Source organism: Sorex araneus, chromosome 3, assembly GCF_027595985.1.
Source record: "Sorex araneus isolate mSorAra2 chromosome 3, mSorAra2.pri, whole genome shotgun sequence".
Taxonomy (NCBI): Eukaryota; Metazoa; Chordata; class Mammalia; order Eulipotyphla; family Soricidae; genus Sorex; species Sorex araneus.
The window spans coordinates 119,976,445-119,991,397 of record NC_073304.1 but is presented as its reverse complement, the minus strand read 5'-3'; the positions used below and the strand labels follow the sequence as shown (position 1 = coordinate 119,991,397).

The window sequence follows — 14,953 nt, the reverse complement described above, 5'->3', positions numbered from 1 at the left end:
GCTGTGTTCAAGGCTGCTCTTACCCCTGGACTGACCCACAGTCCCCTCTGAGTTTATCCCAGTGTTGTGCATGTTCCTGACCTGCTTGCTTTAGCAGAGGTTGCTGGAAGGAAGCAGGTGGCTAATTTTCTCTGTGGTTCCAGGTTTACCGGAAGGAGGGGGCCCTTGGGCTGGGGCTTCTCAGTGAGTTTTGTCTGGTCATGGATATGGTTTCTTGGTGCCTTCTCTGATAATCGTTTACTGAAATGGCACGCTTCTTTTTTTTTTTTCCTGCTAAATCTGCTCATAAGGGTTCCCACACTTGCCACGATGAGGTAGGAAGGGACAGGAGAGCCAGGGAGAGAACAGAAAGTGACTCTAGTCGACAGACATGTTTCTGCAGAAAAAAGGCAGTTGGGGATAAAAACGTTATTACTGGGTTTGAGGCTATTCTCTTTCTCACACTGTTGATAGGAACTGAAGAAATTTTGCTCTGATGGTTTCTTTATTGGAATTCTTTCTTAATTCGATACAAAAATACCCTTTCAAAAATAATTCTTTCTCATTCTCCGAGGGGGGTTCCTTCCTGTTCTTCACGAGAACCCGTATCCCAAAGGCTCCTGCTTACTGACCCACTGGTCTTAATTTTCTCTGCAGATGCCTTTTGGCAAGAAGGGCGTGCCTCGGGGGCAGTGTACAACGGGGAGGAGAAACTGACGGAACTCTTGGTGAAGGTGAGGGGGTGTGGGCTCTGCCAGCTCGGGGACCTTTTGTAATTGCTTAAATGTTACCGTTAAAAATAAGGGAGTTTAGAAAGCTTCCCACACATACATGCAAATGTACAAGATCATCAGAATGAAAGTAACATGGATGTCTATACCTCTGTGGAAGGTGGATTGTTAGGGAAGAGAGGCCCAGCGTTTGAGAAGATAATTTGGTTCGTAAGAACAGGCAAGATTTGGAAACTTGGTCTTAATTTCCAGTACTTCTTGTCTCAGATCATCTGAAACTTAGCAGTACTAAGCAATAAGCACACTTAACAAATAAATAATGCTGCTGCTACTTCTTCCTCTTCCTCTTCTCTCTCCTCCTCCCCCTCCCTTCCATATCTAATCAGATTTATTTTTTGCACCGTCATACACAATTATCAGGGTGCTAATAGTCTCTCTGGTCTTCAAACTTGGAAACTCTCCGACCTCACCAGCAGGGTTGATTCAGCTTAATCTCCACAGGTGCTCTGATCTTGCCTCTGCACCCCAAGAGCTCTCCCTGGTGTTCCTTATCTCTGGGCTCCGGTGCGTGAGGCCTGTGTGGCTCATGGAAGCCTTTTCCTTGTCTAGCTCCCACCCTTACTTACTTCCCTGCAGCAATCGTGACTCCTCTTGCTCTTACTGTTTTGCTTTTCTTCCTGACTCCACTGCTTTGCTCATTGCTCAAAATCCTTAAACGACCCTTCAGACCCCCGAGGGTGTTTGTTACTCCCTCTTTAAAGCCCCTCGCCATCTTGGGCCTTTATCTGTTATGATACGTCTGATAGTGACTCCACGCCCTACCCTGGGCTGAGTGCTTTGCACAGGTTATGTTCTTTACTTACTGCTGGGACAGTCAGATGCCATGTTCAGCACTTGGCGACCCGAGCCTCAGAGAGGTTATTTGACCCATGATTAAACACTTGGCAAAAGGCGAAAGATTTATACAATCTGAAGAGAAACCAAAATATGACGATTAAACACTTGGAAAGAAAGGCAAAGCTAAGATTTCAAACCTGGTCCATTTGCTGTTTTAAATCAATGTTTTTAAAACCACATTCATTCTTCTCTTTACCTTATTATAATTTATTTGCACATGTCACCTGTACTCTATTTTGATTTTTCTTTAGGTTGGGGAACATGTGTTATCATTTTTATGCTTTCTAAAATTTTGCCTTTCATTTAGTGTATGATTCTTTGTCCTCTGCAGTGTAAAAGTTTCACTTTATATCTGGTTGATTTCTCTGCAGGCTTATGGAGATTTTGCTTGGAGCAATCCACTGCATCCAGATATTTTCCCAGGACTGCGTAAGATAGAGGCGGAGATTGTAAGGATAGCATGCTCTCTGTTCAATGGGGGACCTGATTCCTGTGGATGTGTAAGTACCTTGAAGGTGGCACCCAAGAAGCAGAGCTTCCAACTTAAAACAGAAGAGATTGTTAAAAATACTTAATTATACAAACCATGTGATCCTTATAGAAAGGTTCAGATTAATAGCAGTTAGAAACTGTGACTTATAATTTTACAATTTACATTTAAGAATTTTTCTTTTAATTTTTCATTGAATCACGAGAAAAGTTACAAAGCTTTCAGGTTTATATTCAATGTTTTAACAGAAAACAAACTTTTTTTTTTTTTTTTTTTTTTGCTTTTTGGGTCACACCCGGCGATGCACAGGGGTTACTCCTGGCTCATGCACTCAGGAATTACTCCTGGCGGTGCTCAGGGACCATATGGGATGCTGGGATTTGAACCCGGGTCGGCTGCGTGCAAGGCAAACACCCTACCCGCTGTGCTATCACTCCAGCCCCAAACTCACTATTATTAATTGGAATTTTCCCCCAACAATCAGACCTGCCGAAAAGGCATCATTTGATAATTTGTTTCCATTGCTGAGAATGAAGAGCATATGAGGTCATGCGGGCCACGCAGTTATGGATTTCTGGTATTTCAGTAATTAAGCCCAGAGGAATTTCTGCCAGAAGTCGTGTCACTGCAGGCTCATACCTCCGTTTAGTGGGGTGGTCGCCACGCCGCTAGGAAAGGAAAGGCTGAGAGAAAAACTTTTCCCCTCCCGGGACGGCATGGGGCCGTAGCTCAGTTCACAGTCGAGAGGCATTTCTGCAAGAAGCTGCTGGGAGCTGAAAGTAGTCTTTAGTCCTTGGGATCATGGTCTTTTAGGAGCGGAGGAGCCGTTCGTGTGTGGCTGCTCTCGGGGTCTCGGTCTGGGCGGAGAGCGCGCCGGTAATGCCCCCCATCGCGAGATCTCCCGTGCGTCCCATCACTGCAAGCTGGTACTCCGCTTAGTGGGCTCCCTACATTTTAAATTTTATATCCTATAGATTGTCAATGGACTGGAGCGACAGCACAGTGGGTAGGGCATTTGCCTTACACGTGGCCGACCCGGGTTTGATTCCTCCATCCCTCTCAGATTGCCCAACAAGCTACTGAGAGTATCCCGCCCACAGGGCAGAGCCTGGCAAGCCACCCGTGGCGTATTCGATATGCCAAAAACAGTATCTCACAGCAGAGACGTTACTGGTGCCTGCTGGAGCAAATCGGTGAACAACAGGGTGACAGTGCAGTGCTATAATTGTTAACATCTTTGCCTAGACGTTTTCAGTGTTCTAGGCATTTTTAAAGTTGCTGGAATGGAAAAGAATACTAACATATTTGCCATACTTACTATTACTTCCTCTCTTTTATCCAGCCACCCACCTCTCTGCCTGCCCATTTACCCATATAATTTTGGCAAACCATCCCATAGGCTTTTTTAGTTGAGTTTTTGGGTGATATCTCTCATGCTTGGGGTCCTGCCCTCATATGGCAGTTTGGTCCCTGAGGTGCTAAGGATCATACCCAGACCTGCAGTCCAGCACTGTGTACATGCCACATGATAAGCCCTTAGTGCCTCCTCTCGTCCATCTCATATAGGTGAGAAAGAGAGAGAGAGAGAGAGAGAGAGAGAGAGAGAGAGAGAGAGAGGGAGGGAGGGAGAGAGAGTATGTGTGTACGCATGTACACATGTATGTGTATACATAGACTTCAAGGCTTGAGCATGATGCAGTGGTGGGAACCTGCGGAGCTAGAGACCATTCGGGCTCACTGGCAGTGCTCAGTGGCCTGTGGCCATACCTGGCAGTGCTGAGTGACCTCCCTCCCATACCTGGCAGTGCTGAGTGACCTCCTGGTCATACCTGGCAGTGCTGAGTGACCTTTTCGCCTTTAAGGCTTAATCTGGTGAAGCTTGGAAGCCCGTGTGGTGCAAGGAATCAAACCAGGCTTGGGTACATGTCCCTGATCCCCAACTCCATCTTAACAGTTTTTGAAAAATACACTAGTAATTTTACGTGAGCTAGTAATTGACCATTATTTTGCTACAAAGTCCATTTCCATTTAGAACTAGAGTAAAAGGGAGGATTCCTATCTGGAGACAAACACACTTTATAGTAGCTGCTTGTTAACGCTGCTGAATTGTGATTGTTAAATGTGTGGGTAGTCTCTTCAACAGTGTCATCTTTTTTTTTTTTTTTTGCTTTTGGGGTCACACCCAGCAATGCTCAGGGGTCACTCCTGGCTCTGCACTCAGGAATTACCCCTGGCTGTGCTCAGGGGACCATATGGGATGCTGGGAATCGAACCCGGGTTAGCCGCGTGCAAGGCAAACGCCCTCCCCACTGGGCTATCGCACCTACCCCGACAGTGTCATCTTTACTCGAAAGCACGAGGTCTCAGCTCACACAGGACTGATGGGTTCTCCAGTCTGCTACAGAGATAACTGTGTTCAAGTACTGATTCTAACAGGTGCTTTTATAATCCCTGAAGTCAGCAGATTGATCAAAGTGTCCATGGAAAGGAATCACCGAATGGTTACTTCCACCGCCCCTCACCCCCCCATGAATTGTTACTGTGATGTTGGCACCATGTACACTCGTTAACAAAACCATTAGTCCACATACGTTTTCCAAAAGAATTTCAAAACTGTTGAAAATGGAGCAGGGGTGTAACCTGTAACCTCGCCATGGGTTCCCTTGGTATTTCGATGAAAGGGTGATTTCGAAGGGAGAAGAAGGTTGATTCTCAGCACACAGGATTTCGCTCAGGCCTTCAGGGTCTCCGTGACTCTTAGCAGCTGCAAGGCAGGTCGCCTCATCGTTGGAGACAGTGGTGCCTTATAACTCGGAAATGCTGCTCAAGTTAGAGCCTAGAAAACCATGTTTATGGGCATGAACATCTAATCGTAGCTGCATTATGAAGCTAAAAATGGGAAATCGTTGTCTCTTTGGAGGGCAGGTAGTTTGTAGATTACTGTGTGCTCAAGTTCCGTATGGTGCCACTCAGATTGATGCTCAGATGGCCCTGCTTTTTGCCTAATGGAAACATTTATTTTGGCTCCTGAGTCTTTTTGCGTGACTCGGGGGATCTCTGAAATCTTTCTCTCCTTTCCCTTATTTGTGATGTGGAGGAGGAAACTACCTTTTAATTCATTTTGGTGGGAGACCTCCCGAACATGCTCAGGGGGCTTCAGGGGATGGGGCAGGGGCCATACTCCTGGACACGCGAGCCTGCAGTTGGTGCTGAAACTCTGGTGCTGGGATGCCAGAGCTGCGGGGCCAGTGCTCAGGGAGGCGTGCCATGCCGGGGATTCAGGACCTGGTGCCTGCCAGTGCCAGCCTGCCCTCTGGCCTCTCCGGCTCTCTCCCTCACCCCAAATTAGTCATTTGTCCAAGGAGCCTTGGTTTAACCACGTAAAATACTGACATGGTTCTAAGATTTGTGGAACAAGACAAATCAACTAGGATGAAATACCCAGAAAGAGAAAGTGCAGCAGAGGTTAAGGACTGTAGGGGGGCAAGGGCTAGGGCCGTCTAACTGGTCTTTGAGAGTAGGAAATATAAGCAGGTTGTGAAGGCGTAATGATGAGGACAGCTGTTAGAAAGGCGTAGCTGTTCGCAGATGCAGAGAAGTCTGGGCAAGTGGTCGGGAGATGAAAGATGAAGGTGAGTTCATTAGTGGAGCTGAGAGATAATTACAGGGGTGGGCTGGGGTTTTCCCTTGCAGCTCTGGGTGCCCCACCTGGAGCGCGGGAGTGGACTTAGGTCAGCACCCTGTGAGGCTTGTTCCAGCACTCACTCTCTGGCTCCATTTTGCAAAATTTTTTATCTTTGCTTTGTTTGGAGCTTCAGTGTATTCCTTATGTAAGCTCAGTGGTAAAGGTAGAAATAAGTTGTTTGGTTTTTGGCTTTTTGTGTCACACCTGGCGATGCTCAGGGGTTACTCCTGGCTCTGCACTAAGGAATAACTCCTGGCAGTGCTCAGGGGACCATATGGGATGTCAGTGATCTAACCCAGGTCAGCCTCGTCCAACAAAATGCCCTCCCTGCTGTGTTATTGCTCCAGCCCCAAGTTCTAATATTTCATCATCTTTCCAATTTCAGGGGGGATGGTTGCACAAAGAATAGAATCTATTATATTGCGGGAAACAGATGTACAAAAAAAGAATTGTTCTGTTGTTGCTACTGTTGTAATTTGGCCATGTGAGAGATTTTCACATATTTGAAAATCTCCTTCCCTTGAGTATTCTGCCCCCTGTGCTCTCCCGAGGCTCCTCGGGCCATCCTTAGAGATACGATTTTGTGGAATTTCTGTGATCTTTGTCATTCTTCTCTGCTCACCTACCAGTTGTCCGAGATGAGCCTGATGGATTCCAAGTGTGTGCACAATGGCCACCTGTCGTTTTTCCCCTCGGTTGTTAGGGTCAGTGCCTGCAGAGTCTGTCGGTGCTGGCTCTTCCCCGGTGGGGTCAGGACTGTCCTGATGTGCTTTGCCCTTCACTGGAAGTCTGCGCTCGTCTCGGCGTCCAGACGTTCAGCTCCAGTGTTCTGGAATTCTTGTTCTTTTTGTTGTATTGTATGGGAGCCCCACTCACAGGCCACTCCCAACTCTTTCTCAGTCTCTCTCCAGCCCCTGAATCCCTGCTCTTGTGATACAGTCCAAGGATTGAAAAGATACTACAGCAGGTGGAGTGCCCGCCTTGTACGGAGCCAGTCCTGGTTTGATCCCTGGCGCTGCACAAGGTCCCGAGTACCACCAGGGGGTAAGCCCTGAGCACCACCAGGTGTGGCCAAAAACAAATAAAACCCAAAGCATATATGTTTTAAAAAGATACATTGTCCTGTAATGAGAAATAGTTATGAGACCTTCTTCTAGGCTATTACTTCTGAATTGAATTTCTTTTACATTCTGTGATTTTTTCTTGGGGGGACGGTTACATTCTATGCATAGTTGCCATGCTGTTTTTTTTTGTTTGTTTGTTTTGGCTCATCTTTAAGCCAAGTGACTCTAGATCATCATTTGTGTTCTTTTTTAAAAAAATTTTTTTTTCTTAATTTATTTATTTATTTATTTTTTGGTTTTTGGGTCATACCTGGCAATGCATAGGTGTTACTCCTGGCTCTGCACTCAGGAATTACTCCTGGCGTTGCTCAGGGGACCATATAGGATGCTGGGAATCAAACCTGGGTCGGCCACGTGCAAGGCAAACGCCCTACCCGCTGTGCTATCGCTCCAGCCCCTTTTATTTTTATAATGTAGGAGTACTTCTATTTATTCAGCCGTTGATTAAACTGATTGAATTGGGCATGAACTCCACATTACATTTTTTTTTAATTCAGAATGTTTATTTTTTTATTTTATTATTTTTCCCCCTTTTTATTGATTCACTGTGAGATAGTTACAAAGCTTTCATGTTTGAGTTTCGGTCATACAATCATCAAACATCCATCCCTTCAGTAGTGCACATTTTCCACCACTAAAATCCCCAATATTCACTCCCCCACTTCCCCCTCCAACCCTTCCCCTGCCTGTGTGGCAGAAAATTCCCTCATACTCTCTCTCTACTTTGGTTACATTCAGTATTTTGACACCAATCCCACCACCACTCAAGCCTGCCGAAAAAGTAGACGATTTGTTTTGTATTGCTTATTATGGATAGAATATAATGTCCAGGGAATTCTGTGTCATTCTTTCTGGGAGCTTTAGTTTATACTCTCTGGATCTTGGCCATTGATGAGATTACATGGCGCCGGGGGCAGTTTGTGGGTATGACTGCCATGCTTCTGGAAAACTGGGGTCTTGAGGGGATGAGGCCCAGTCCCGATTCAATCGGGCTTACAGATCTCAGTCACAGGTTCCCGCTTACCTCCAAGCCACCAGCCCTAACTGCGTCTTTTGATCTCTTTTGAGATTTATGGGTCTCTGAAATAAGGCCAATAAATGAGTTTATAAAGCTGAGCTGGAGGTGGTTTGTGGATGTGGCTCCCACATACTTAACTTTTTGGCCGTTTAATTTCTTGGTAAACTTGGCCCCAAGTTGTTGGGGTCCGGCCAAAGGCACAGCAGCAATTTTCGTGTGTCAGGAAGCCTGAAGGCACCATCAGGCTGCTGGTGCACTCGCCCCACAGTTACAGGTTGGCCTGCTGGCGGCACCACACCCCCATCATTTGTGTTCTTACGTGTGGTGGATCTCCCGTCTGGAGATTTGGTCAGAGCAGGGCTCAGTTACAGCTTTGTTCCCCTATGTTAGAAGATCTAGGTTTCTCCTGGAAGTTTGTTCAAAGCTTCCAGCCAGAGTTCCCTCTGCTTGTTTGGAGGGAGTAGTGTGCTTCCCTGTGATTGTGTTGTCACCTGCCCCGTACCCTGGTCTTGTACCCCCGGTCTTTCCTCTGAAAGGTCAGGTCAGGTGACTTCCCATTCGCTGTTTCTCCTGTTGCCACCGTGTCCACCACACACCAGTCTGATGAGAAGGAACCCCCCTCCCCCTGCCGCTCCCCCTCCCCCCCGCCCCAGCCAGCCCATCCCAGCTTGCTTTCCTGAAGATTCGGGGGAATAAGAATGTGAATGTTTTGTTTATTCACCGGTACCTTTTCCAGGGTCTGGTTTGCTTTTGGGTTTAGTTCAAGACCCTCTCCTGGCTTTGGGCTCAGGGATTGTATGTGGTGCAGGGAAAACCATGCAGGCTCCCCGTGTTCGAGGCAAGTACTTTAGCCACTGCGCTGTCTCACTGCCTGACATTTCCAGGGGTCAGAGGGGGGCCAGAAACTGTATTTCACTCTCTTTTAGGCTTCAGAAACATGTCTATGTGTATATATATATATTTTTTTCTTTTTTCTTTTGGAGGGGGCCTCCATATTTAAGGTTTATTGTATTAGATGACCTCTTTTCTTGTTTGGTGATTATGGTAAGCTCTTACTGTCTACTGTCACCCCCCCCACATACACACACACACACACTCTCACAGGTATTAGGGAAGAAATCATCCGTGAGCTCCTTGTAGTCTTTGTCTCACTCCATAAAGCCAACCATAGTTTTGGGTTTTTTTTTATAATTTATTTTTATTTGCTCCAATTAAGTCACATCTCTTCCAGAATGATCTTGGTTTCCTTTGTATATTAGGGACTGGGGGGATACAGTTCCCTAAGGCTTGTCTGAGGAGATAGCTCTTGCCCCATTCTCTGTCTCTCTGAGAGTGAGGGTGATTGAGAGGTGACGTCATACACACACACACACACACAAAAAAAATTAGTTTATTCTTAGGTGTGGAAGAATGTTCACTGTGGAGATGCTGTTGGGCCTAAACAACATGCCCCGCTCATGTTCTGTGCTAGTTTTCTAATTCTTAGATAGTAGGAGATTTTTCATAAATGAAAAATTCATTTTTCATAAATGAAAGTAGTTGATTCAAAGAGCAAGTGGCTATTGAGACCAGGGTCCTCTTACGCCAATTAACAACTGAGTTGAGGTTCATCTTCGGGTTCAGGCGGTAGGGAAAGGGGAGCGTAGCAGTAAGTTTCAGCTCAGCATTTGGGGGTCAGATAAAAACTGGAAGAGAATCTAGATGTTCCTACTTTTACAGTTGATAGCACAGTGGCATTTGCCCAACAAATAATGGTGTTGGTTAACTATGTACTGGGCTAAAGGTGGAACAGAGGAAGTGGGTAACTGGGGATTTAGAAATCGCTTTTGCTTAGGTCATTGCTGGGTCTTGGGGCAGGCGTTGCAGACTTGTGCCCCCCCGGTCCTTTCTGGGCTCTTCGTGTGACATTCGGAGCTTTCAGACTTGCCACAGGACGTGCTCCTGGTTTGCAGGGCTAACCTCAGCCATGAGCCTCTTGTGTTTTCCAGCGAAGAAATGCACAGCCCAACAGCAGTTTCTTGTGCCCGAGCCTGCTGTCTCAATTGTAGGTGACGGTCACATGTTTCACAGAGACTTCCTGAATCGAAGCGTGACTCACGCATTTCAGCCAGTCTCCCACAGAACTCCCAACTGCTGGGATTTTGTTCAGTGGCATGTCTGTTGTGGGTAATACTTACTGAAATTTTTGTAATCACCCTTTCTCATTCCATCTGTCTCTTTTATTTGTTCGCTTTGTTTCTTGGCCACAGCTAGTGATGCTCCGGGATTCCTCCTGGCTCTGCGCTCAGGGATCATTCATGGCATGGCTCAGTGGACCGTAGGGGATCATGGGATTAAAACCTGGACAGGCCACGTGCAAGGCAAAGCGCCCTCCCCACCCTACCCACACCACATCTCTCCAGCTCCTCATTCCACCTCTTTGCTTTTTCGGTCACACCTAGCGATGCTCAGGGGTTACTCCTGGCTCTGCACTCAGGAATTACCCCTGGCAGTGCTGGGGGACCATATGGGATGCTGGGAATCGAATCCAGGTCGGCCGCGTGCAAGACAAATGCCCTACCCACTGTGCTATCACTCTAGCCCCTCATTCCACCTCTTAATAAGCTATAGAAAGTATTAAAAATAGGAAGTTTTTAACCTCTTACTGATAAATGTTAGTGGGTATTCACATTAGGTGAATCACTGTCTTCTGATTCAACTTTCTTAACCTAGAGAATGAAAAGGCCATTGAGATACTGCATGAATAGTCAAAAGATGACCAGTGTAAGAAAATATCCATCTAGCTCAGGGCTCTGTTTCACGTTTGTTTGTGTTTTTATTTTTGGACCACAGAGTGCTGTGCTCAGGGCTTACTGCTGACTCCACACTCAGGAATCAGTCCGGGGGGTGCTTGAGGGACCATAGAGGGTGCGGGGGATCGTCCCCAGGTCTGTACTACCTCTCCTGCCTGCTGTTAGCCCTGTTAATTTGGAAATAATTCATTAGGTGTTATCAAAAGATAGATAAGTATGACTCACCTGTGTTCTGTGTCGGTCATGTGTAATTTACGGAGCTTACAATGACGTTTTGTGAAATGCTAATCAAGGGGCCGGAGAGATAGTACAGGGCATATGCATTGACCTTCCACGAGGCCAAACCTGGTTTGATCCCTGGCACTGCCTGGTCCCCAATCGCTCCAGTGCTGACTCCTGAGCACTGAGCTAGGAATAGCCCTGACTGTTGAACATTGCCAAGTGTAACCCAAAACTAAACCAGAACATAAAGAAATCTCAATTGAGCTAATAGGTGTTGCCACAGACAGATTAGTCTTCACCCTCATGAGAGTGTAGTCCACTGGGAAACAGAATGAAATGACCTCTTGCTCTTTTTTTTTTTTTTGTCCAACTATGCTTAAACAAATTTGCCCATATTGGAGAGCTAGACTTAACTTTAGGAAGGCATTTTACTTCATTTAAAAATGTTGGGTTTCATTTTTTTCCCCTTAGGTAAGATAAACTTCTTAGAAGGGGGTTCTGCTTTAATATTTCAACCTTTTCGGGGGCAGGAGAGATAGTACAGTGGGTAGGGCACTTGCCTTGCACATGGCTGACCCTGTTTTAAACCCCGACACTCCGTACGGCTCCCTGAGCGCCAGGAGTGGTACCTGAGTGCAGAGCCAGGAGTAAGCCCTGAGCACAGCTGGAAATGGCCCCCATACAAAACACAGTCAGCTGCTTCAGAGGCACAAGTTTATTTGCTTGGGAGTGTCTGAATGTCTCGATCTTAATACTGTATTGCATAGTTTATTGGAATTGTGATCTCACATTCTCGGGAGTTATTGAAAATGTGAATCAAAGTCAGTAATGCTGATGTTCAACAGTGCGTGTCCCACTGAGTCAATTACTCTGGAACTGTGTATGGCTTGTGCCCAGCGGGGTCTGGCAGATGCGTGTGTCCACACAGCGGAACTTCTCCTCATCCTTTCCTTTAGCTCCGCTCCTGAGCCAAGGTCAGGCTTAGCCGGCAGAGCCCAGTTTCCTCCCTGGAAGGCTCGAGCACTCACTGTGTGGTCCACACACTACGCTGTCGGCCCCGGCATTGTCAGGAGCGGGCAGGAAGTGCCCGCTGCAGATGGCTGTCCCCACTGCTCCACAGACAGCCTCTCTTCTCTGTTCCAGGTGACCTCTGGAGGGACCGAAAGCATCCTGATGGCTTGCAAAGCGTATCGGGACATGGCCTTGGCGAATGGGATCAAGACTCCAGAAATGTATGTCGGCAGAGTGGGTTCTCTCCCCCACCCCTTTTCTGGATATGGAATGGGAAATCTATCTTTCAGTGTCTATTTTCTATGAAAAAAAACAATTGAGCTTCTCTCCCTCTGGTGATTTCAGTCTAATCCTTTTGTCCTTTACCCTTGGCTTTTAGCCCTTCATTCAGCATGAATGAAGTGGGTCTGCCAACTCATCTTAAAATTGACCCCCGTATATAGGATCTATCCTTCCGGAGCGAAATCCTCCTAGAAATGACAGAGGCCTAAAGCTTTACACTCTCTCATTTACGATAAACACTCTCGAGCATAAAGAAGACAGCTCTCTGCTTGGTTAGTGAAAGTTAAGGCTATTTCTCGGAGGAAAAACTTACTTTGTGTGTGTTTGATGGGGTTGGGGGATTTGGGCCAAATCCAGCAGTGCTCAGGAGTCACTTCTGGCTGAAATCAGGGACCCTCTGCGGTTCCAGTTATCAAACGGAAGTCAGTTATAAGCACGGCAAGTGCCTAACCCTGGTATTTTATCTTTAACCTGGAAATTTGTTTTATCTGTTTTGTTTTGGGGCCATAACGAGCAGTGCTCAGGGGTTACTCCTTGCCCTACACTCAGGGATCACCCCTGGCAGGCTCAGGGGACCCTCTGGAATGCTGGGGATTGAACCTGGACGAGCCCAAGGCAAACACCCTCCCACTGTGCTATCTCTCCAGCCCCATAGCCTGAAAGAATTTTTAAAATCCTTTTGAGAATTACCAAATTGCTACCATATGGACTTAATTTTTGGTATTTGGTTGCATATTCCCCCGCAAACCCCTTGCTTTGTGCAGTGTGTTCATAGTGTTCATTTTAGGTTAGTGGTTTTCCTACAGTGCCCGTGAGTAAGGACTCTGCTGTCCCATCTCTCTCCAGGTATAAGTCTTGGATGCTTAATATTTAGTAGTGGAGCGTTTCCTCCCTTCAAGGGAGGAGGTTGAAATTGAGAGATTTAAGATTTTAGATTGAGAGAAGTTTGAGGGCATATTTAACCTGCCCCAGGTTTCCTTCCGAGTATAGCTTGACATCCTGCTTGGGGAAATGGGAATTTTAATTTTGGTTTCTCACACGGCCCTGACACTTTGAGAGCTGCTGGCTGTGTTCCCTCTGCCGCCCCAGTAGCCCGGCATGTTTCGAGGGAACGGGAGTCACAGAGACAGTCTGACTCCCAGCCCACCCCCTGTCGGTCCAGCCGCTGGCAGCCACTCACTCCTGTCCGGCGTGAGCTCACCCCAGTTCCTGCCCACGGCGGCACCTGTCAGCTTTGATTTTTGCTCTGGGTTTAAGTGGCCTCGATTGGTTTCGAGCTTTTCCTGCTATCCAAATCATTTTCCAAATGGTAAAAGATCACTGTCAGAAATCAGTTGGCCTGTTTGGGGGGGTTGAAAAATAATAACGAAAGAAATGCCTCTAAAACTTTGTGGAAAAGTACTGAGAGGCTCACTCCTGGTGCTTAGACTCGCCGCCGTTGCTCGTAAGCCCGGTGTGAGCTGAACGTCACGGTTTTCTTCTTCCCCGTCCTCCAGAGTGGCCCCCGTAAGTGCCCACGCCGCGTTCGACAAAGCAGCCAATTATTTTGGGATGAAGATTACACGGGTGCCGCTGAACAAAATGATGGAGGTGGATGTCCGGGTGAGTCCCTGTGAAGGACCGGGCTGGTGTCTGCCGTGGGCCGAGCAAAGCAGGAAGTGCCCCGTGACTAGTTTCCCCTGTGTCACTGCAGCTGCACCTGAGCTGCTTGACACCATAGCCATCAGCCTTGACTCTGCTTCCCTCTCTGCAGAGATTCCTGCGTCCCAGTCTAGTCCCTGATGTGAGACTTAAAAAACCTGATTTCGTCTCAGCACTGTCCTTTTCTTTGGCATGAACTAACTTGCCCTTTTGATTGGTCTGAATTAGAACCATAGCGATTGTGTTGGTGATTCTTTCCAGAAGTAAATTGTCCCGTTCATGGGCACTAGCACTGATCTCTGCACTGTCTTTATTTGTAAAATGTATTTATTTTCACTTTTGGGCCACACCTGACAGAATTCAGGGCTTACTCCTAGCTCTGTGCTCAGGGGTCACTTCCGGAGTTGCTCATTGTCCTGTCTCACGGGCCCCTAAACTTTTTTTTCCCATTGTCTTTATTGAGGTACTAGCTGATCAGTGAATAGTTGAGAAATCAAAAATTGTCTGTACTTTTAAGTCTTCAACTTGACACTTAGAGATCTATTCTGCAGTGCAGTGACCGGTGCCTGCTGGGTGTGTCCGTCACCCATGTGATCATGTGGTCACTCCTGTTGTCAGAATACCTGGGCCACTCTCCCGCTCTCTGAGCAGACTCCGAGTGTGCAGTGGGGCCTCCCTGAGTGTTACACGTGGAGAGACAGTAGCTCTTCAGAACTAGTCCCTGCCACAGCCAGAGCTCGGTACCTTTGACCTGCATCTCCCCCCTCCCTCCCTCCTGCCCCTGGCAGTGACCGGGCTTCTCTGAGTTTGAGTCTTTGATATTTCATGGATACAGTGAGGTCCTGGAGTACTGGCCATTTTCACTTAGTATAGTGGCTCCACTTACTTCATTTCACTTCACTTAGGATAAATGTCCGCCAGGTCCAGCGATGTCACAGAGAGCAGAACTTCTGCCTTTTAAGGACAGAATATACTATTTTTTTTAGGAGTAACTTTTATGCTGCCATTTGTGTAGAACTTTCCCGTTTCCAGAGTCCCGTCGGAACCCCCTTCTAGCTTCTGACAGCCGGGGGCAGTTCCC

The 14,953-nt window shown here is 47.0% G+C and overlaps 1 protein-coding gene across 4 annotated transcripts in view; it reads left to right on the top strand.

Moving 5' to 3' along the window:
* SGPL1 (sphingosine-1-phosphate lyase 1) overlaps positions 1–14,953 on the top strand; it is a 65,881-nt gene that overhangs the window by 41,112 nt on the left and 9,816 nt on the right. For all 4 annotated transcript variants that reach the window (XM_055130808.1, XM_055130805.1, XM_055130806.1 and 1 more), the window contains 4 exons: positions 637–713; positions 1,979–2,107; positions 12,082–12,170; positions 13,728–13,833. In XM_055130808.1, coding sequence (XP_054986783.1) covers positions 637–713; positions 1,979–2,107; positions 12,082–12,170; positions 13,728–13,833 — 401 coding nt within the window. The remainder of the gene's footprint in view (positions 1–636; positions 714–1,978; positions 2,108–12,081; positions 12,171–13,727; positions 13,834–14,953) is intronic.